This window comes from Rana temporaria, chromosome 1 (assembly GCF_905171775.1).
Source record: "Rana temporaria chromosome 1, aRanTem1.1, whole genome shotgun sequence".
NCBI lineage: Eukaryota > Metazoa > Chordata > Amphibia > Anura > Ranidae > Rana > Rana temporaria.
Genome location: NC_053489.1, coordinates 337,608,770 through 337,633,172, shown reverse-complemented (window position 1 = coordinate 337,633,172; position 24,403 = coordinate 337,608,770). Strand labels below are relative to the sequence as shown.

Sequence of the window (24,403 nt, the reverse complement as noted above, 5' to 3'; positions counted from 1 at the left end):
AAGGAATATGCTAATTAGGTAGATACGCCGATTGACAAACGTAAGTAGGCCCGGCGCTATTTTGTTACGTCATTTACGTTAGGCTTTTTTGACGTAAGGTTGCTCCTGCTCTTATGAGGCGTACGCAATGTTAAGTATGGACGTCGTTCCCGCGTCGAATTTTGAAATTTTTATGTTGTTTGCGTAAGTCGTTCGCAAATAGGGCTGTACGTAAGTTACGTTCACGTCTAAAGCATTGACGATTTGCGGCGGAATTTCGAGCATGCGCACTGGGATTCTTTTACGACAAATACACGGGGTCATGTTAAATTTAAATAAAACATGCCCACAACATCCCCATTTGAATTAGGCGGGCTTACGCCGGCCCACATACGTTACGCCGCCGTAACTTAGGGCGCAAGTTCTTTCTGAATACAGACTTGCGCCCAAATTTATGGCGGCGTAACGTATCTGAGATACGTTACGCCAGCAGAAAGATCCGCTGATCTTTCTGAATCCAGCCCTAGGTGTTTTACTGGCCAGATCACCAGGTGAAAACAGAGGGGAAAAAGCCCAAAAAAAAAGAAAACTAATGCAGCCACCACAACTAAGGATTGGTAAACTGCAATATATGACATTTTTGGTTTTGGGATTACCAATACCATTTGGATGTGACTATGTTATCCCCACTGTTGTGAATTATTTACATTTATGTCAAATAAAGAAGATTAAAATCTCTAGGATATGAAAGAGATTAGAAGTGTGAATCAGTGTGCACAGCCAATACCTAGGGGAGAGAGAATTTGTGAATACTAGTGCAAACCTGATCAGCCCATGAGCAAGTGGTGATTAGGAAAAGCAGTCAACCTCCTGGCAGTGAGAGTACCTCCCTCAGAGATCATGTGCCAAGTGGCCTGGGCTCCCATGTTGCGCGTTTTAGCTCGAGTCTTCTTCAGAAGGTTATGGTGGACAGAGGTAATATTGAGTTAAAAAATCAACAGAAGGTTGAGCATTAGTTCACACAACCAGGGGGCACCCAAGCGCCCAAACGCAGATGAATAGCTCAAGGGAAGAGGAGCTTATTCAAAAAACAAAGGGGGCCAAAGAACGTAGGAGCAGATTCGTTGTGTACAGTTTAGCAGGGGTAAGTGTGGTCCAGGGAGAGACAATATGAGCTATCTAACCCAAAAAGATTTGAATAGCTGGAAGGTGGCCATACTCTGAGGCCTCGTACACACGACCAGACATGTCCGATGAAAACGGTCTGCGGACCGTTTTCATCGGACATGTCTGCTGGGTGATTTTGGTCTGATGTGTGTACACACCATCAGACCAAATTCCCCGCGGACAGAATACGCGGTGACGTGGCGGCGAGGTGGCGGCGACGATGATGCGGCGACGTGCGCGAACCCGGAAGTTCAATGCTTCTACGCATGCGTCGAATCACTTCGCCGCATGCGCTGGATTTCGGGCCAGCGGACATGTCCGATGAGTCGTACTGACCATAAGACATGTCCGACGGACAGGCTTCCAGCAGGCAAGTTTCTTAGCATGCTAAGAAACTTTTGTCCGCTGGAAATCTGTCCACTAGGCCGGAAAACTGTCCGGTAGGCCCTACACACGGTCGGACATGTCCGCGGAAATTGGTCCGACGGACCAGTTTCAGCGGACATGTTCGGTCGTGTGTACAGGGCCTGAGACTTTGTTTGAAGCACATGTTTACAGCTCATGCAGACTTGGGGTGGTGCAATAAGCTTCATTAAGCTTCTCTACCCACTCAATGCTAGAGGATTGGTCTTCTTTTCCTTCCTCACTTGTTTTTTTTTCTTGAATACCTTCCAGATATTTAAGTCCTTTTAGTTAGGTGACTCATATTGTCTCTCCCTGGACAACTCTTACCCCTGCTAAACTGTACACAACTAATCTGCTCCTACGTTCTTTGGCCCCCTTTGTTTTTTGAATAAGCTCCTCTTCCCTTGAGCTATTCATCTGCGTTTGGGTGCTTGGGTGCCCCCTTTGTTCTGGCCCCTGTTATTTGAATAAGCTCCTCTTCCCTTGAGCTATAAATCAACGTTTGGGTGCTTGGGTGTGTGAACTGATGCCCAACCCTCTGTTGTTTTAACTAAATATTATCTATGTCCACCATAATCTCCTAAAGAAGACTGTACGAGTTGAAACACGTAGGGGTTACCATTGGGCCTTGAAGCCCTTGTGGCAGATCTAGAGTAATAATATGTCTTTCTTTTTTATATGTACTGCACTTTTGGTGATATTTTAAATTATGTTTCAATAAAAAAAATATATATACATTTTTATATAACTGTTCACGGTTATTGGTGCCTAAAAAATCCTGAGTTATCTGCAGCGGAGGATATTCATCTGTGTTCCTACCTGGAGCGGCTATTCCCTTTTCCTTTAGATTTGCACATCTACCTGTGAGATTTACTAGGCACAAGCAGTATATTTTGAGTGATGTGGTACTGCCCACTTGGGTAAATGCCACTTCAGAAGCCATCAGTGTTTACCCCACCAAGGAACCGTACATTTACTTTTATTGGTGCATGTATTTGGCACGTGAGTCTCCCTGGCCACCAGGAAGCATTGGTGATTTTACATTGTTTCCATTGTTACACTTACATCTGATTGCACTACTACAATAATAAACCTATAATCATGATTTGTGATGTTCTCAATAAAATGCGTAAAAAAAAACAGTTACATAAGAAATGGAAAAATTAAATAATATAAATGACTGTGGAAAATATTACCATTTATGCAAAGTAAAGTCAAGCACAGCACCCAATTACATTGTTTAATTCATGTTCTAGTACAGGTTAGAAGAAAGTGAAAAACTGATTGACAGCTGGGGGTAATTACAGCACCTTTCTTGCTCTGCTTTTCACAAATTATCCAGATGTTTGGGAAATGTTTAGAAAATGTTTAGAAACTCATTTACACTTTGCAGTGCTGGTGCATTGCATTATTGCACGTCAGTGGCGTAGCGTGGGGGATGCAGGGGGTGCCGTGGCCCCAGGCGTGACATTTAGGGGGGCGCAATTTCGTGCCAGTGTGTCACTACTCCTAATTTTCATTTCCGTGTCCCCCAATCTCTGGCCACCATGTTTAGTGTCTGACGCCCTGTGATTGGGTGTATGGGGGTCATGTGTGGCGTGGAGCTGGCCTGTCTGCGATCACGGTTGCTCTTGAAGTCCCGCCTCCGCACATGACCCCTATACGCCCAATCACAGTGCACCGGAAAACACTGAACAGGGCCGTGGGAAACAAACACTGGAAAGTGTGAGCCGCCGGTGCTTCTCCTCTGCCTGTCCCTCTGGTGTGGTGGTGTGTACAACGGAGGGGTGGGGCGGGGTCAGGTCAGGTCAGTGTAGGTGTCAGTTAGGTCAGTGTCAGTGTAGGTGTGAGTTAGGTCAGTGTAGGTGTCAGTTAGGTCAGTGTAGGTGTCAGTTAGGTCAGTGTAATAGTCAGTGTAGGTGTGAGTTAGGTCAGTGTAGGTGTGAGTTAGGTCAGTGTAGGTGTGAGTTAGGTCAGTGTAGGTGTCAGTTAGGTCAGTGTAGGTGTCCGTTAGGTCAGTGTATGTGTCAGTCAGTGTAATAGTGTAGGTGTCAGGTAGGTCAGTGTAGGTATCAGGTAGGTCAGTGTAGGTGTCAGGTAGGCCAGTGTAATGATCAGGTGTAGTATGGTGTGCAGTGTAGTGGTCTGTGTAGGAATCGGGCAGGTTAGTGCAGTGGACAGGTAGGTAAGTGTAATAGTCAGTCTAGGAATCATGTAGGTCCATGTAGAGGTTAGTGTAGTGGTCAGTATAGGAATCAGGCTGGTCAGTACTATTGTAGGAAGAGAAGGGACTCAGGGAGTGCGAAAACTCCGCAGGTTAGGGGGCGCAAATGAATAGGCTGCCAATGCACAAGGACAAACAGGTTTGCAATGCAGTGCATAGTAATAAATTACTTTGTGTTGCATGTGCATTGGAGGTTCGTTGGGTTAGTGCATTGGGGGCATTGAAAATAAAAGCACATGTAAATAAGCCCTAAATAAATGCAAGATAGTATATATTCATGTCTACTTTAGACTATTACCAATCTTACAGATATGCCATGCCAATTCAATAAAATACAAATTATTATAATTGTAAGAGTGATGTTTTTGTATACTTTTTTCATTTTCAAACTGCTAAATAATATGTGAAAATTAGGAAATATTACGTGGTTGCTTATTTACAGCGAATAGCAACTATTTTTGTATGTGAGGGAACAATAGTTGTTAAAATGCACAATGTCTGGAACTTCTGCACTTTCTAGCCTTGTATAAAGTCACAGTGCCATCTAGTGTGTAACTGCTTTATTACCAAGATACTATAACGCTCATAAGAAAAAGGAAATTTGGATATTACATTTTAAAAACAGAAAGCAACAAAAATGTCTTCAGCAACAAACATAGGCTATTTGATACATTCATTTTTTTTTTAAGCTAATGTAAGATCTTGTTTTGTACCCTGGTAGTGGCGAGGAGGTCAGCAAGACACAGGTGTTGATTTACTAAAACTGGAGATTGCACAATCTGGTGCAGTTTTAAATAGAAACCAATCAGCTCCCAGGATTTTTGTCAAAGCATAATTGAACAAGCTGGAGTCAGAAACTGATTGGCTACCATTCACAGCTGCACCAGATTTTGCACTCTCCAGTTTTAGTAAATTGACCCCAGTGTGTCAGTTTCTTGGCAGACTTCAGAGGAAAATTTCCCCTTAAATTCAGAGGCATTTGGCAGAGCGAGCAGCATAGAGGTATTTACTCTCTTCTTTTAAAGGAAAATCTTTTTGAGAGATTTGATTCTGGCAACATGATCACTTTAAAATAAAACTGATTAACCTCCCTGGCGGTAAACCCGAGCGTGATTCCGGGTTGGTTTTCAATGCTAAAATCGGTATCCCCGAGTCACGCTCGGGGTGGACGTGCAGCGGCGCGGCTTACCTTTCGCTGGATCCACAGGCAAATTACTCACCTTGTCCCTGGATCCAGCGATGCCACCCCGCTGTGTGAGCGAGCGGGACCTCCTCGCTCGATTCACAGTCCCCGTGTGCTGCCGATCTCCGTTCCCTGCGACGTTACGACGCACGGGAGCGGAGAACGGCGCCAAATTCAAAAAAGTAAACAAACACTTTACATACAGTATACTGTAATCTTCACTGTATGTAAAAAATACACACACCCTTTGTCCCTAGTGGTCTGCCCAGTGTCCTGCATGTACTTTTATAAAAATAAAAAATGTAATTTCTGCCTAAAAACTGTAGATTGTCCAAAAGTGTCCCTTTATGTCAAAAATGGTTTTAGATCAGCTAGAAAACAGCGATAATAAATTATAATCACTTGCAGAAATGTGGGATAGCGATTTGTGGGGAAATTCGTCATAAAAAAAAAAAAAATGACAGCGACAATTCTGCAACTGAGCAAATTTCAGTGATTTTGAGTTGATTACATTATTGAATAATTTTTATTATAATTATATTATTATTTGTTATAATTATTTATAATTATTTATTATATTAGAATTTATAATTTTTTTTTTAAAAAAAAATCATACCCGGGGTGCCTACAAGACTCTTGCTTGGTCAGATTTAAGTGAGTTATTTCTAAAAATTACAGGCCTACAGTATAAAACGCCAAATTTCCTTGCAAAATAATTGTACCGCTTTTGGTACGTAATTCCAGACAGAATCATACCGCCAGGGAGGTTAACAACCCCTCCATCAATTTCAATGGCACTTCCTGTTATAGGGTCACAATAGTTTGGCTCTGTTTTCCAAATGATACACCTGCATTTCACCTCTCACTCGGGTTACCAATGGATACTACAAGTCTAATGTTGTGACAATGAGGAAACCCACCCTGAGCAATGACGTGCAGCCATTGCTTAAAGAGGAAGTAAATTTGTACCTCTCAGGTAACTCCGTGAGCGGAGGATAACTATTACAAGCGGCCACGTTCGGTCCGCATGGGTTACCCGGGTGTAACGGGTTTTCCGGTTCCTCCGTTGAGGGAACGGGGAAATTTTTCTAAGGGAGGGAAGTACAGTGGTGGGATGTGAGTTGGTTGCATTTCTTTTTGCCATGGTATGCCTGTATTGTTCCTATTACTGTGCCTTTCCCTTTTGATCAATGTACCTGTACTTGTAAAAAACTAATAAACAAAGTTAAAAAAAAAAAAAAAAAAAGAGGAAGTAAAGCCTTGGTAAGAAAAAAAAATACTCCCTGCAAGACAAAGGCATATTGAGCTAGTATGCATATACTGGTGTCTAATTAGAATAGCTTAAATGGTTAAAGACAGCTCTATCTGTCTCAAAAAATTATAAAAATGTAATTTGTGTACAGTCTTGCATGACTGAATAATTGTCATTAAAAGTATAATAGCACTGAAAACTGAAAAATGGCCTGTGCCTCATTCATGTCTCATCCATGCCTCATTCATGCTCATCTGTGCCTCATCTGTGCCACATACATGCCTCATACTCCCCTGATGAAGTCACGTGGGCTTGACGCTACGCATTAGGACAGACAGGCACCGGAAGTGACATCAGCATGTGAGATCGTCAATCGCGGAGATTAAAGTTTTTTACTGTTTTTCATTGGGAATCACCCATCAGGAGAAAGAGGCCCTCTAGAGGTTTTTGGCTAATGTATTTACAAGAAGTTCACAGAGTGATTGATTACACCATCCCGGATCATCATTGTTATCTTCTCATGCTGTTACCTTACAGCTGTAGGGTGGAAGGCCACCCCACATTGTGGTGTCACTGCACTGAAGAGAAAAAATAGATTTTTCCACAGAGTGTTAGAGGGAATTCAGCACTCCACTCACTCCTTGCCTATTATTAATTAAAGCGGTAGTAAACCCCGTTCTTGTTTTTTTTTTTTTAAACCTACCTGAAAGGCAAAAGCCATAATGAGCTAGTATACACCGCATACTAGCTCATTATGAAATACTTACCTTGGAACGAGGCATAGGGAACTTACCAGGTCCAAGCCGAGGTAGATGTCATCTTGCCTCGGCGTGTCTTCCGGGTATCGCCGCTCCAGCGCTGTGAGTGGCTGGAGCGGCGATGTCGTCACTACCGCACATGCGCGCGGGAGACTCCTTGCCGGCAAGGTCCGGCGGCTTTAGCCGAGGATCCCCGCTGCGCATGCATTGCGAGGGGAATATCTCCTAAACCGTTCAGGTTTAGGAGATATTCTTTATACCTACAGGTAAGCCTTATTATAGGCTTACCTGTAGGTAAAAGTGGTAGTACAGAGTATACTACCACTTTAAGTTCTTCAAGATATCTATTCATTTATTTACACGCATTTGTGTGCACTTTATTTGTTTGGATTATTTCATGAGATTATCTATTGCTAGTCAACTCATTCAGGGGTTTATTTATGATAACAGCAATGTTCTGATATCTGTTTACACAATGTTTGGATCTTTTATATATATTGCTAATTGATGTTTATACCAGCAATTCCAACTTTTCTTATCATTCTTGCACTTATTACTAACAGCGCAGCACCATTCATTCTGTTTACATGCCTCATCCATGCCTCATTCTTGCCCACCCGTCCCCATCCGTGCCTCATCTGGCCTCATCCGTGGTCATTGGTGCCACATCCATGCTTCATCCATGCTCATCCATGCCACATCAGTGCTCATCTAGCCACATCAGTGCTACTACAGTGCTTATCAGTGCCCTACAGTGCCTAACAAAAGTGTAATAGTTAGTCAGGAAATATGATTTGTAATTTTATGTCCCTAGAGCACTCATCAGTGCTCCCTAAATGTTGGGCCTCTGTATGTGGCTGGGCTGTGTAAAAGTCTAACACATGTGGTATTGCCATACTCAGGAAAAGTAGCAGAATGTATTTTTGGTGTAATTTGTGGTATGCACATGCTATGTGTAAAAAAGATTATGTGTTTTCATTGTCTATCCACGTATTTTAAAAAATTGTGGAAAAAATTACAACTTAAAAAAACTCACCATGCCTCTTACTAAATACCTTGGAATGTCTACTTTCCAAAAAGGGGTCACTTGGGGGATATTTGAACTGTGATTAATTTTTAATGATTGGCACCATAGCTTGTAGACTATATAACTTTCACAAAGACCAAATAATATATACTTATATGAGTTAGTTTTACTAAAGATATGTAGCAGTATAACTTTTGGCCAACATTTATAAAGAAAAAAATATAATTTGCTAAATGTTATAACCCAACAAAGAAAAATGCTTTTTTTTTTTTACAAAATATTCGCTCTTTTTTTCATTTATAGCGCAAACAATAAAACAACTCAGTGGTAATTAAATACTACCAAAAGAAAGCTCTATTTCTGTGAAAAAAAGGACACATATTTCATATGGGTACAGTGTTGCAAGACTGAATAATTGTCATTCAAAATGTGAGCGCGATGAAAGCTGAAAATTGGCCTGGTTAGGAAGGGGGTATAAGTGCCCAGTGGGCAAGTGGTTAAGTCAAACAGCTTTTTTTCAGATTATTATCAGCGGTTAATGTATATATACTGCTTTTCTAGTGCTCAACTAATGTATGTGCTCTTTCTTTTCAGGGCATATACTGACACACAAATTGGTATTCTGGCAGCTGCAAATGACATTAGCTTTTTCTATTAGTTTTTCAAATCTCTCTTTGTTAAGCTGTTCTCGGGAAAGACAAAGAAAACATATGAAATTTAGTCTGACCTGATCTATTTAAAGACTATTGCAAACCACTCAATGCACATTTTTAATTACACCTAATATGATTTGTACATTTTAGCTGTTTGGTGTGGACTTCTTTCACAGGATTATAACCTATTTATTATCTTTTGTTTCTTCATAATTACCTTACATAGTCTAGTGTCTTATCTCTGGTTATCCCAAAACAGTACCGAAAAATTAGATCTTCATGATCTTTATATGATCATTATGCTGATTTCTAAAGGGATAATTACTACTAATTACTTATTATGATACTTTCACTTTTACCCTTCAGCTTTTCACATACATTATAAGAAATAGACAATAACCATGAACAAAAAGGCATCTGTTTGTGGATAAGACAAATATATATTTATCCAGCCACAGGGTTGCAAATGGAATGACCCACATGTGGGGTTTATCTACGAAAGGCAAATCCACTTTGCACTGAAAGTGAACTTGAAAGTGCAGTCACTGTAACTCTGAGGCCCCGTACACACGACCAGTTTCCTCGGCAGAATTCAGCTTCCGACCGAGTTTCTGGCTGAATTCTGCCGAGAAACCCGGCCGTGTGTACACTTTCGGCCGAGGAAGCCGACGAGGAGCTCGGCGAGGAAATAGAGAACATGTTCTCTATTTCCTCGTTGTTCTATGGGAGCTCTCGTCCCGCCGAGCTCCTCGGCGGCTTCAGTGCTGAACTGGCCGAGGAACTCGATGTGTTTGGCACTTCGAGTTCCTCGGCCGTGTGTACGAGGCCTGAGGGGTAGATCTGAAATGAGGGAAAGTGCTGCTGATTTTATCATCCAATCATGTGCAAGCTAAAATGCTGTTTTTTATTTTCCTTGCATGTCCCCCTCGGATCTACAGTGACTGCACTTCCAAGTGCACTTTCAGTGCAAAGCGGATTTTCCTTTAGTAAATAACCTCCACAGTGAAAGAAAATGAACAATAACAACAAGGAATAAAAAAGTGTCTCCTGTGAATAAGACATAAATATATATTTAGCTAGGCTACAAAAAGAATGACCTGCAGTTTTCCTTTTTTTAGGCCTGTAATACAGAAAATCCCATGTATTGGCACATATTTATAGTTCTAAAAAAGGTTTGGCCACTCTCCTGGTCAGGACCACCTTGCTATTTGTGACAACAGTTTTCAATCTGTGTCAGCATGGCCCCTTGCAATCTCCACTTGGAGCACACATTACAACGCAGGAGAGCAATTGGGAGGCATTTGCCACCCTTTTCTCTTTCAATCATTTATTGGCTTTCCAAAAAAAAAGAAATATATAAAATATATATAAAGTCTGGAATAAAGAGTTAACCTGTTCCTATCTGAAGAACAAGAATATGATGTATATTCAATAATACCAATACAAATAATGTTAATAATTTAGCAGCATATACTGTATATAAGTTTAAAATAAATCCACTGGATCTTAGTATCCAATAGCAAAAGAAAATTAGGTATCCTGTTGGCTATACCCAATCAAATAACCACACTAATATGGCACTGATTTTTGACTACCAAAGTTGATACTAGATACTGAGGAGCAAATGACATCATGATCATGTGGCATTGGTGAGAGGAGTTAATGTATGTAGAATGTATGTGAAATTAAGAGAGAGAGCCACGGTTTCTGTAAAGTGCATTCAAAAGTGATTCTGAGATTTTACTTTGTTAGCTCACTTATTAGGAGCTAGTCATGGGACATGTTTGAGTTCCCTCCCATGTAAGGCCTCGTACACAGGACCAAGTTTCTCAGCAAAAACCAGCAAGTAACTTGCTGCTTTTTTTTTTTTGACGAGGAAACCGGTCGTGTGTACATTTTTCGACAAAGAAACTGTTGAGGATCTCGTCGAGCCAAAAAGAGAGCATGTCTTATTTTTCCTCGACGGGAATGGAGAAATTTGGCTCGCCGAGATCCTCGACAGCCTAACAAGGAACTCGACGAGCAAAACAATGTGTTTCGCCCGTCGAGTTTCTTGGTCGTGTGTACGAGGCTTCAGACATATATTTTAACCTAGGGTTATAATTAAAGGGGTTGTATAGGTTTGTTTTTTATTTTCTAAATAAGTTCCTTTAAGCTAGTGCATTGTTGGTTCACTTACCTTTTCCTTCGATTTCCCTTCTAAATGTTTTTTTTTTCTTTGCTTTCTTTGTCTGAATTTCTCACTTCCTGTTCCTCCTCAGTAAGCTGTTCAGTAAGCTGTTCTGACTGACTTTCCACCGCTCGGATGATGGTGGAAAGCTTACTGAGGAGAAACAGGAAGTGAGAAATTCAGACAAGGAAAAAAAACATTTAGGCCCAGATTCTCAAAAAAACGCCTATCTGTAGGCGGGCGTAGCGTATCTCAGATACACTACGCCGCCGTAACTTAGAGCGGCAGCTCCCGTATTCAGAAACATCTTCCGCTCTAAGTTACGGCGGCATAGTGTATCTGATACGGCGTAAGCCCGCCTAATTCAAACTAGGCTGGTAGGGGGACGTGTTGTATGTAAATGTTTTGTGACCCCACGTAAATGACGATTTTATCGAACGGCGCATGCACGCACATGCTCAGTATCACGTTGAATTTTCAAATTAAATTGCGCCTGCTCAATGCCTAGTCGACGTGAACGTAACTTACGTCCAGCCCCATTCATGGACGACTTAAGCAAACGACGTAAAACGTGAAATTTTTTACCCTGTTCCAACGTCCATACCTAACATTGGTACGCCTCATCTACGCCTCATAGAGCAGGGGTAACTTTACGCCCAAAAAAGCCTTACGGAAAGCACGTAAAAAAATGCGCCGGGCACACGTACGTTTGAGAATCGGCGTAACTAGCTCATTACCATATTCGACTCGTAAATCGACAGAAGCGCCACCTAGCGGCCAGCGTAAATATGCAACTTAGATACGACGGTGTAAGAGACTTACGCCGGTCGGATCTAAGACAAATCTATGCGTAACTGATTCTAAGAATCAGGCACATAGATACGACGCCTCACACTCAGAGTTACGACGGCGTATATGGAGATACGCCGGCGTAACTCCTTTGAGAATCTGGGCCTTAGAGGAGAAATCGAAGGAAAAGGTAAGTGAACCAACAATGCACTAGCTTAACCACTTAACCCCCGAACCATATTGCTGGTCAAAGACCAGGCCACTTTTTGCGATTCGGCACTGCGTCGCTTTAACTGACAATTGCGCCGTCGAGCGATGTGGCTCCCAAACAAAATTGGCGTCCTTTTTTTCCCACAAATAGAGCTTTCTTTTGGTGGTATTTGATCACCTCTGCGGTTTTTAGTTTTTGCGCTATAATCAAAAATAGAGTGACAATTTTGAAAAATATATATATATATATATATATATATATATTTTACTTTTTGCCATAATAAATATGTTCCCTGGGTGTGTTCTAACTGAAGGGGGGGTGGACTGACATGGGGAAATGACAAATCGCTGTTCATACATTGCATGAACATACGATCGGTCATTTCCCCCCCTGACAGGACCGGGAGCTGTGTGTTTACACACACAGCTCCCGGTTCTCGCTCTGTAACGAGCGATCGCGGGTGCCCGGCGGTGATCGCGACCGCCAGGCACGCGCGTCAGGGGCGAGCGGGGGTCGCGTGTGCGTGCCTCCCTATTGGCTGCTGGGGGAGGTGACGTATAGCTACGTGCTCTCGCCCAGCAGAGCCGACCTGCCGCCGTATAACGGCGGCAGCTGGTCGGCAAGCAGTTAAAGGAAATTATTTAGAAAATAAAAAACAAACCTTTACAACCCCTTTAATTGATATCTATTTAAAGTTAGCTAAATTCTGTGCCTTCAAGGGATTCGATTCTGTAGCCCACTAGAGTCTAGACATAATGTGGTCACCAGCACTGCCGACCTTGCTTTGGTGACAATTATCAAGGATCACATTTCCTTCACTGTTGACAGGACAGGAAGTCAAGGGAAATCCCCCCAAAGAAACACAGACAGCATAAAAAAACAACTCATTGGGTCTGAAACCATTGCGTACACTACCAAAAAAAAAAAGCTTTGGCTTTAGACATACATTAACTATTTAGTTATTCTAATACTTTTAATTCTGCTTGAGGGGATTCTACTATCAAACACATACTAGATGGATTACCAGACAACAACAAAAAAAACACACTGTAGCATATTTAATCATAATCATCATTATAATGTAAACAGATTGGTAGCTTTAGTTAAAGTGGAGTTACACCCTAAAAATGAACTTTCTATTAACATTTTTTACTCACTTCTATCTGGCTGTTACTAGGCAGATTTCGTAATCTGCCTAGTTCCTTGTTCTAGGTGGTTCAACTTCCTGTCCTAAGACCCCATTGTCTCCTGGGAAATTATGACACTCATTTTCCAGGAGTCTCTGGGCATTACTATGCCTAGAAATCACCCAGCATGCACCTCTCCCTGAAAACCAGGAAGAAAAGGGAACTGGGCTTCACATGCCCACACATATGATGGATACGGCCACAACATGAGCTGGAGGATATAAGGCAAGTGTTTGCAATGATTTCTGGAATGATTGGGGAGCTATTAATATGTTTTAGGGACTATTTAATGTGATTAATTTTAGCTTGCAGAAAAAAATGCCCGGAAACCCCGCTTTAAGTATTACTCAAAACATGTTTTATTACCACTAAACAAAACATTCAATGTAGAAATGTTCTGCCTACAATTCACTGCAGAATTGGTTGGATTTGGACATAAATGAATCTAAATAACCCTTACTGCCTGTCCACCCGGATGGCAACCTTGGGCTTTGATTCTGTGTCAGCTTTAGTCTGGAGAACAAGAACTTATTGATAAATACAATGAAAAACAAGGATATTTTTGGCACATCAAAGGCTATGAAAGAGTTGTTTGTTATACCCTCATGTACATGTGACTTTCAACCAATAATTTAGAATAATTTGTAGTAAATAGCTCCATTCTTCTCTTAAACTTTGATTTAATCATTGCTCAAGTGACTACCACAATCACTTACATATAGCTGCTCTTAGATCACTTGTTTGAGCTCGCATGGCCAAAAATTAAAAATTATATTGTTTTCTCCTAAAAAATAAACTGCTACAACAATTGACTTTGCAAATCATGATTAAGATCTTTTTTAGAACTAGAAAAACGTAAGCTTTTATTATAGAAGGAATTTGAATGCAAATGGTTCCCAATCTCTTCTCTTTGACGGCATATGTCATTGACAACCTAGTCAGATAGCTAGATTCAGGTAGGCAGGTGTAGCGTTGCGGCGGCGTAGTGTATCGTGTTTACACTACGCCGCCGTAAGTTAGCAAGGCAAGTACATGATTCACAAAGTACTTGCCTGCTAAGTTACGGCGGCGTAGCGTAAATCGGGCGGGCGTAAGGGCGCCTAATTCAAATTCGGCTGAGGGGGCGTGTTTTATGTTAATGGGGGGTGACCTGATGTGATTTAGGTATTTTACGAACGGCGCATGCGCCGTCCGTGTACATATCCCAGTGTGCATTGCGGCAAAGTACGCTGCACGGTCCTATTGGTTTTGATGTGGACGTAAATTACGTAAATCCCTATTCACGGACGACTTACGCAAACGACGTAAAATTTTCAAATTTCTATTCCAGCTATTTGATGGAATAACTTTAGGCCTGATAATGCGTTACGTAAACGGCGTATCTGTACTGCGTCGGCCGGGCGTACGTTCGTAAATAGGCGTATCTAGTGATTTACATATTCTACGCTGACCGCAATGGAAGCGCCACCAAGCGGTCAGCCTAAAAAGTACACTTTAGGATACGACGGTGTAAGACACTTACGCCGCTCGTATCTGAGCCTAATTTAAGCGTATCTGGTTTCCAGAATATGCTTAAATTAGCGCCGGCGCACATTCAGACTTATGCCGCGTACAGACGGTCGTTTTATGCGATGTAAAAAAACGACGTTTTGAAAAACGTCAATTTCATTGACCGTGTGTGGGGGAAAACGTCGCTTTATGTCTTGTAAAAAACGATAAAAAAAAATTGAAGCATGCTTCAATTTTATGTGTGGTTTTTCAAAACGTCGTTTTTTGTGTCACAGAAATTGACCGTGTGTAGCAAAAAACGATGTTTAAAACGACGTTTTTGAACCCGCGCATGCCCAGAAGCTAGTTATGAAGCGAGCTTCAATGGAAAAAACGTGGTGAACGTAACCTCGCTTTGCTAGAGCATTGTGAAAAAACGATGGTGTGTAGGCAACGTAGTTTTTGAAAATTGAAGTTTCAAAAACGTCGTTTTTTACTTCACAGAAAACGTCTTTTTTTACATTGCATAAAACGACCGTCTGTACGCGGCATAAGGCTGGCGTATCTACTGATACGCCAGCCTAAGTCTTTCTGAATCCACCTAAGAGTGCACACTGCATGGTTACATGCATACAAATATTCATGCTCCAATTTGTACTTCCGTGTGCTTAACCGCTTAAGCCCCGGACCCTTTTGCAGCTAAATGCCCAGGCCAGGTTTTGCGATTCGGGACTGCGTCGCTTTAACAGAAAATTGCGCGGTCGTGCGACGTGGCTCCCAAACAAAATTGGCGTCCTTTTTTCCCCACAAATAGAGCTTTCTTTTGGTGGTATTTGATCACCTCTGCGGTTTTTATTTTTTGTGCTATAAACAAAAATAGAGCGACAATTTTGAAAAAAATTCAATATTTTTTACTTTTTGCTATAATAAAAATCCCCCAAAAACATATATAAACATTTTTTTTTCCTCAGTTTAGGCCGATACGTATTCTTCTACCTATTTTTGGTAAAAAAAATCGCAATAAGCTTTATCGATTGGTTTGCGCAAGATTTATAGTGTTTACAAAATAGGGGATAGTTTTATTGCATTTTATTAATTATTTTTTTTTTACTACTATTGGCGGCGATCAGTGATTTTTTTCGTGACTGCGACATTATGGCGGACACTTCGGACAATTTTGACACATTTTTGGGACCATTGTCATTTTCACAGCAAAAAATGCATTTAAATTGCATTGTTTGTTGTGAAAATGACAGTTGCAGTTTGGGAGTTAACCACAGGGGGCGCTGTAGGAGTTAAGGATCACTGTGTGTGTGTTTACAACTGTAGGGGGGTGTGGCTGTAGGATGGACGTCATCGATCGAGTCTCCCTATATAAGGGATCACTCGATCGATGCGCCGCCACAGTGAAGCACGGGGAAGCCGTGTTTACATACGGCTCTCCCCGTTCTTCAGCTCCGGGGAGCGATCGCGACGGAGCGGCTATAAACGAATAGCCGCGCCGTCGTCCCGGATCGCTCCCCGAGGGAACCCGCCCGCCGCACGCAGTGGAGGGGGTCCCGATCGAACCCCCCACCCGCTAGAAGGCAAGGGCGTATATATACGCCCTTCTGCCTGTCCGTGCCATTGTGCGGACGTATATAGGCGTGCGGTGGGCGTTAAGTGGTTAAAACTGTTATGTACACACTCGACGAGAAAAATGGCCATTAAAAATTTAGAACATTCTCTATTTTTTCTCGTCGTTTTTCTCATCGTGAAAAACGGTCGTGTGTACGCTTTAACGGCGGGGAAAAAAATGCGCATGCTCAGAAGAAAGTTATTAGAAGGGAAATTTGCATAATCAGCCCAAAGGGTGGCGCCATTCGAATGGAACTTCCCCTTTATAGTGCCGTCGTACATGTTGTACGTCACCGCGCTTTGCTCGAGCATTTTTTTCAAGATCGTGTGTATGCAAGGCAGGCTTGACAAGAATCACGTCGAGAAAAACGTCATTTTTTTCCATGACATAAAAAATGGTCGTGTGTACACTGCTTTAGATCATGCATGTACATTGTACATAGGTTAACTGGTGATCATTTCTAAATAGAACATATACATTCAAAAGCAGTGAAGCAAAGAAATACAGACGAGAACATCAGCACATGAAGAAGTGGGTTCATTGTAGTCAGCAGTCAAGGGGGTCTCTTGGAAAGAGTAGTGATCGTAGAGGAAAACTGATATTATAGACTTGATATTAGCTTGCAAAATGAAAATCATGTTTTCTCTTTCACACCTTAAAAAAGGAAAACACAGTATATATCTTTCTAGTCCTTTTTTACAGTAAAACACCAGTTTGGAACTGTACCTGATATTGTGGAAAGGATGTTGATTTGTGCAGGATATTGAGAGAAAGAAACTGACATTAGTTCCACTGTGTAGTTTGTCTCCTTTTTTAGCTCCAAGCATATAACTGGATGTGGCTCATCTATGCTGACATTAAAAATGAGGATGTGCTTGAAGTCCTTCTGAAGATATCTATGCCCATTGGCAGAAATCTACAAAACAGTAGAAAACATTAATAAAAATAGGAAAAACAGTTTGATTTATAGGGGTTATAGTCTTCAGCTACTCTAGTAGTGCATTTAGTAAAAAAAAAAATAATAATTCTGTCTTTGTTGCTGTTGCAGACTTCATTTTTCTTTCTGTCTGGTAAAATTCTATCGACAGAGCAGAATGTGAGGAGAAATATCTGTAATTATGGCCTGGCAAGCAGCATTTGATAGCGGTTCTGACCCTTTTCCACTATCTAAAACAAAAAAAAGTCCCCTTATTCAAAGGCTGAAAAGTAAATGTAATTAATATAAATATAGAAGACATTATATTGATAATTGTGTGATATGATTATTAACAACTGAGAAACTCTTAGTAGCTGTTGGTGAGGATCCATGGACATTGTGGTCTATGGACACATTATCTCCAGGATTTAGATGTAGCTCTTAAAATGTTTACACTCCCATTGATGCTGTTTGGCAAGCGATTTACCAACAATCACCCCTAAATAAAAATTCTATTACACTGAATGTAATATAAAAGATGTCTGAAGTTCAGCAAAAGTATTACTCAGATGCAGTAGCAACAAAAGAAGGCAGCTTATGTTTATTGCAAAGAAGATAAGTAAAGATACGGTGCTTCAGTCGCCGGGGACACCTGCTGTTTCCAGTTAATGGAGGCAGGAAAGGTGCCTTTACCCTACTAACTTAAGGTTTTGTATCTGGCTCTACCATCAAGCCCCCTAATGAGGAAATGTTTCTATATTATTGAAAGGCTTCTCTATCTTTGATGCGTACTAAAAGGAGTGACACTGCCTAAAGCCTCGTACACACGGCCGAGGAACTTGACGGGCGGAAAAACATCGTTTTGCTCGTCGAGTTCCTTGTGAGGCTGTCGAGGAACTCGGCGAGCCAATTTTCTCCATTCCGGTCGAGGAAAAAGAGAACATGCTCTCTTTTTGGCTCGAAGAGTTCCTCCACAGTTTCCTCGTCCAAAAATTTACACACGACCGGTTTCCTCGGCCAAAAAAAAAAACCAGCAAGTTTCTTTCTGTTTTTTGCCGAGAAACTCGGTCGTGTGTACGAGGCCTCAGGGATATACACTGTGGGCCAGATTCACAGTGGAGATACTATGGCGTATCTGCTGATACTCCGTCGTATCTCTGTTTCTATCTATGCGACTGATTCATAGAATCAGTTACGCATAGATAGCCATAAGATCCGACAGGTGTAATTGTTTTACACTGTCGGATCTTAAGATGCAATACCGCGGCCGCCGCTGGGGGGAGTTCGCGTCGTAAACCAGAGTCGGGTATGCAAATTAGGAGTTACGGCGATTCCCGACGGTTTTTCGCGTTCGCTACGTCGCCGCTAGTCTAGTTTCCCGTCGCAAAGTTAGTCGTTTTTTTTTGGTGCCTTAACTTTACACAGCAATCGTATTGCTGTATAAAGTATGGCTGTCGTTCCCGCGTCGAAATTTAAAAAATAACGTTGTTTGCGTAAGCCGTCCGGGAATACGGAATTACGCTACGTGCGTCGCCGTTCGAAAAAATTACGTCACGGCGCGCAATGCACGGCGGCAGTTCGGAAACGGAGCATGCGCGGTAGGTCCGGCGTGGAAGCGCGCCTAATTTAAATTGGCCCGCCTTGCGCCGGAGGCCGCCGGCGTAGGTTTTCATCGCAAGTGCTTGGTGAATCAGGCACTTGCGATGAAAAATTGTGGCGGTGTAACGTATCTACGATACGTTACGCCGCCGCTGCCCTACGTGAATCTGGCCCTGTATTCCTGATATCTACCTCTGATTTCTAATTTCTAACTTTGAAGCACTGTATCTTTCTATCCTATAATACAATTGATATACATCAAGTTTATTCCCACTAGAACTTGTCAGTGACTTTGGTTTCATTGGAGGTTGGACCCTCCATATTCTCCTCCATGTGTGTGGGGGCTATACACATATGTTGAATATCTTGAATATTTGGAAGTGGATCCCCAGTAAGACTATTTTGATTTGTATTTTGTGCTGTGTGGTGTCCCCCAATACTTGGTTTCAAGGCCTATCAGCACCTACCCAGTATGTCCTGAGGAAGCTATAAAATGTTCAAATGTGTTGATAAGCAAACGTGGAGGAATGGTTGGATCATACCCTTTGATATATATATATATATTTATCACAGACTTCAAATTTATTTCACATGGGATCCAAACCTCTATGTCTGTTGTATTTGTGATCTGTTGTCAAGTAATAGGGTGTTGTTGGTTTGTTATATGTTGTTTTAATTTTTTGTAATTCAATTAATACTTTTATACATATACTGCCTCATGATTTGCCCACATTTTTTTAGAGAGGTTTTTCAACCCTCCTAATCGTTGCATATGGTAAGATCAACAGGCATTGGAAATTAGTTGGACAATTTGGAGGGGTGGGTGAGACTTTGTCAAATCCATCAGGTGTGCCTCAATGATTACTACTATTATAATACAGGATTTATACAGCCCCAACAGTTTACGCAGTACTTATCATTTGGAAACTAGGTCACTGGCACTAGAAAGGTTGCACCATGGGTATAGGTTTCCATAAGAGGGCTGTGTACTAGCTGGCACTGTTGGAAAATCTCAGAAGTAAGCATCAGCTCTGTGCAATCATGGTATTTTGCACCTTGACTAATAAGGCTGCCAAAAAAGGGTGAATTGTGTAATCCTGTTGCTATTAAGTAAGCAAGTAAGTGCAGATGGAGTGTCCAAGGTACTACTCATATGTGAAAAATAGACTCTAAAGGAAGTGACGTAAAGTTGCAACAAAGCACAGATGATTTAATTTTTGTTCAACTGGTGTAAAGTAGGGATTGTCTTTGTAAGAACGTTGCATAATATCAATGGCCTGGAGGTCACATCTTTCTGGGCAATTCTGCAAAAACTTTCTGAGTCTATTATCTCAACTGTTCTAAAAATGTTTTGATGCCATAAAGGAGGCATAAAGTATTTTTTCCAGGTGGATGTTCTAGTAAGGTGGAAGATAAAATGGCTAGATGATGCTGGATGAGTCCAGCCAGGAAATTACAGTACCTGGGCTCTGTCTGACTTGTTGCATCTTATAATGCACATTATGAAAAGCTTACAGTGTACCCTGAAATCAAGTAATCAGTAAGTAATTTCAGTGCAGGAAAGGAGCCTGTATAACTGTGCAACAATAAAGGTCAGGTTGGAGTTCAGCTTTAACGTTGGCAATAAAACCTGGAAATAATGGGATTGATTTACTAAAGGAAAATAGACTGTGCACTCTGCAAGGGCATTTCCTCCAGAGCTCAGTAAATGAGGTGAAGCTTCACTTTGCAAAGAATACCCAATAACATGCAAGAAAAATAAAAGAAAACGCATTTTGCTTGCACATGATTAAATGATGGAGTTTAGCAGAGCTTCATCACAATTGCAAAGCTCTGAAGCAAATGCCCTTGCAAAGTGCACAGTCTATTTGTCTTTAGTAAATCAACCACAGTGTTTCACATGACAAATGATAGCATTTATACCCAATTAAAATGGTAAATTTTCAAAAGCTTACCACATACAGCTCTGCTGACTTCGATTCTCGTCTCCATACCAAACAAGAGTCATTAAGTAATGTCAAATTTTGAATAGGACCTCCTAAAAACATATACTAATAGTTAGGAAATATCTAAATATGTGTAACTTGTGTTTTACAGAAAGATGCTCATTTATACTTCAGTTTGTACAAAAGCAAAAGAAACATAAACTTAAATCAAATAAAACAGTATAAAACAACATAAAGTGGGGCATGCTATCTATTACAAACAGTAAAAACAAACATATATCACAATAATCTATGCATCGTGGTTTGGAAAACGCAGCTTGATGCCTTTTCAACCATCCCTCTTTTCCTACAGCCATGGTCAAACATTTTAAAGTGGAAGTAAACCCTTCAATTTCATAGTTACAAAAACAGTTAACATTCCCGGCATGCCGGAAATGCTAGCTGTCACATTTGTTTGTGCTCTCAACCAAACTGCCAAACCATCCAATGGCTGGTTTCATAACAGGTCACATTTACAGCAGCATGGCAGTTGCAGATTAAACAGAGGTCAAGATGGCCGCTTCCTTGGTTGAAAACGATAGGAGGGTTTACTTCCACTTTAAGAATGCCACAAATATTATTTTTCACAAAGTCTGCTCCATCAATTTTTATGAGGGCAATTTACATATACTCTAAAATGTTATGAATTACAGATGAATTACAATTAATTGCAAAGTCCCTCTTTGTCATGAAAATTAACTTAATCCCATAAAAAACATGTCCACTGCATTTGTTAAGAAGACTTCTGGGTGCCCAAGAAAGTCCAGCAAGCACCAGGACTGTCTCCTACAGTTGATTCAGCTACGGGATCGGGGCACCACCAGTGCAGAGCTTGCTTAAAGGAGTTGTAAAGGTAAACGTTTTTTTACCTTAATGCATCTTATGCATTAAGGTAAAAAAACATCTGACAGCACCGCCCCCCCCCCCCTAGCCCCCGTTTTACTTACCTCACCGTTCGAAAGTCCCGGGCGCGTGCTTGTCATCCTGCTCGGTTCCCAGCCTGGCTGTTGATTGGCTAGGCTGGGCGGATTGATAGCAGCGCAGCCATTGGCTGGCGCTGCTGTCAATCACAGCGGATGACGCGGCGCGCCGGGGGGCGGGGCCGAGTGATACAGTCGGCGGCTATGGCCGCTGCTGTATCACGGGAGCGCGCTCGCAAAAGCTTTCCACCATGCGAGGGAGCTCGCATGAACGTGGAAAGCTTTTGCGAGGAGGAGCCGAGACAGCCGCCGAGGGACCCCAGAAGACACGGATCCGGGTCACTCTGTGCAAAACGATCTGCACAGTGGAGGTAAGTATAACATGTATGTTATTTAAAAAAAATAATAATTGTACCTTTAGTGTTCCTTTAAGAATGGCAGCTGGCAATTGTGAGTGAATCTGCACGCAGAGCAAGGCTAAGATTTTTGGAGGATGGCCTGGTGTCAAGAAGGGAAGCAAAGAAGCCACTTCTCTCCAGGAAAAACATCAGGGTGAGACTGATATTATGAAAAAGGTACAGGGATTGGACTGCTGAAAACTGGGGTAAAGTCATTTTCTCTGATGAATTCTTTTTCCAAATGTTGGCGGCATCTGTAAAAAAAACTTGTCCAGAGAAGAAAAGGTGAGTGCTACCATCAGTCCTGTGTCATGCCAACAGTAAAGCGACCTGAGACCATTCATGTGTGGGGTTGCTTCTCAGCCAAGGAAGTGAGCTCACTCACAATTCTGCCTAAGCCATGAATAAAGATTGGTACAAAAATATCCTTCAAAAGCAACTTCTCCCATCCATCAAAGAACAGTTTGGTGAGAAACAATGCCTTTTCCAAGCATGATGGAGCACCTTTGCCACCTTGCCATAAGGCAAAAGTGATAACCAAGTGGCTTGAGCAAGGAACAAATCATCGACATTTTGGATGCATGGTCAGAAACTCCCCAGACCCTAATTATATTGAGAACTTGTGGTCAATCCTCAAGAGACGGGTGAACAATAAAAAAACACACAAATTCTGACAAACTCCAAGCATTGATTATGCAAGAATGGGCTGCCATTAGTCAGGATGTAGCCAAGAAGTTGATTGACAGCATGCCAGGGCGAATTGCAAAGGTCTTGAAAAAGAAGGGTCAACACTACAAATATTGATTATTTGCATAAACTTAATGTAATTGTCAATAAAAGCTTTTGACACTTATGAAATGCTTGTAATTATACTTCAATATACCATAGTAACATCTGACAAAAGGATCTAAAAACACAAAGCCACAGACGCTGTGAAAATTAATATTTGTGTCATTCTCAAAACTTTTGGTCATGGCTGTACATTTTAGATGCTCAGGGCCAGATTCACATAGAACTACGTTACGCTGCGGCGGCGTAACGTATCCCATTTACGTTACACCGCCGCGAGTTTACAGCGTAAGTGCCTGATTCACAAAGCACTTACCTGTAAACTTGCGGCGGCGTAAATCCGCTCGGCGCAAGCCCGACTAATTCAAATGGGGCGGGCACCATTTAAATTAGGCGCGTTCCCGCGCCGAAGGTACTGCGCATGCTCCGTCCCTAAAATTTTCCGACGTGCATTGCGCTAAATGACGTCGCAAGGACATCATTGGTTTCGCCGTTAACATAAATGGCGTCCAGCGCCATTCACGGACGACTTACGCAAACGACGTGAAATTTAAAAATTTGACGCGGGAACGACGGCCATACTTAACATTGCTTAGACCACCTAGAGGGCATGCTTAGTTTTACGCGACGCATCTCTACGGAAACAATGTAAATTTAGATCGACGGGCAAAGCGGACGTTCGTGAATCGGCGTAACTAGTCATTTGCATATTCTACGCCGACCGCAATGGAATCGCCACCTAGCGGCCGGCCTAGAATTGCAGCCTAAGATCGGACGGTGTAACACAGTTACACCTGTCAGATCTTAGGGCTATCTATGCGTAACCTGATTCTATGAATCAGGCGCATAGATACGACAATCGTATCTCAGAGATACAACGGCGTATCAGGGGATACGCCGTCGTATCTCTTTTGTGAATCTGGCCCTCAGTGTACAAGCTTCTACAGAGAGCTCCCTGCCTAAAGTGGCTGTACCCAGACTGCTTAGGGTGAACACTGCTTGATACTGATGACCGATATATTTTGAATATTAATATGTTTTCTAAATCTGATTGAAAAAGCATGGTGATATTGCCCAGACACTTCTGATTTTCACTTTTGTGTAAAGTGTTAAATAAAACCCCCATAACCAAGCAGCTATACACCTGTAAATATTGCAAAGATAAAAAAAATGAAAACGAATTACAGTGCTACAAATTAGGGCAATAAATATATATGAAGCCTTATTTAATCAAAACTTTCATTGCATTTACTGTATATAATCATTGAAAATAAATAATCACTGTATACATTAATCATTTCCATCCACTATAAAGAACCATGCCAAAACTATGGTGACCATAAACATGATGAGCAATTCAAGGTAGAAAGTCCTTTTTAATGATAACATCAATAAAATGTTCCAGAAATTAAAACTCTATCCAAAAGTTTGTCAAAATAAAACTGGCGAAGTGATGTGCCAGATTTACTCCACCAGAAACATGAAAAGGTGATAAACCCGCCTCTTAGTTTTGACCCCTTCAACAAATAAACAGGTCAAAAAGCACAGATATACAGTATACAGTAGTTCCCATTTAAGTGCAAGGAAAGATGGATAGCTGCACTACTTCTTAATAAGCTATAAAGTGCATACAAGAGAAAAAGAGGTTCATTGCTCCAACAATCTTTATTAAAAGCTCAATAAAA

The 24,403-nt window shown here is 41.6% G+C and overlaps 1 protein-coding gene across 2 annotated transcripts in view; it reads right to left on the bottom strand.

Annotated features, from left to right (window-relative positions):
* The window catches only part of SUSD1 (sushi domain containing 1), a 247,166-nt gene that overhangs the window by 99,389 nt on the left and 123,374 nt on the right, over positions 1 to 24,403 (bottom strand). For both annotated transcript variants that reach the window (XM_040361305.1, XM_040361296.1), the window contains exons 19-20: positions 20,582 to 20,664; positions 16,838 to 17,027 (exon numbers count right to left, since the gene is read on the bottom strand). In XM_040361305.1, coding sequence (XP_040217239.1) covers positions 16,838 to 17,027; positions 20,582 to 20,664 — 273 coding nt within the window. The remainder of the gene's footprint in view (positions 1 to 16,837; positions 17,028 to 20,581; positions 20,665 to 24,403) is intronic.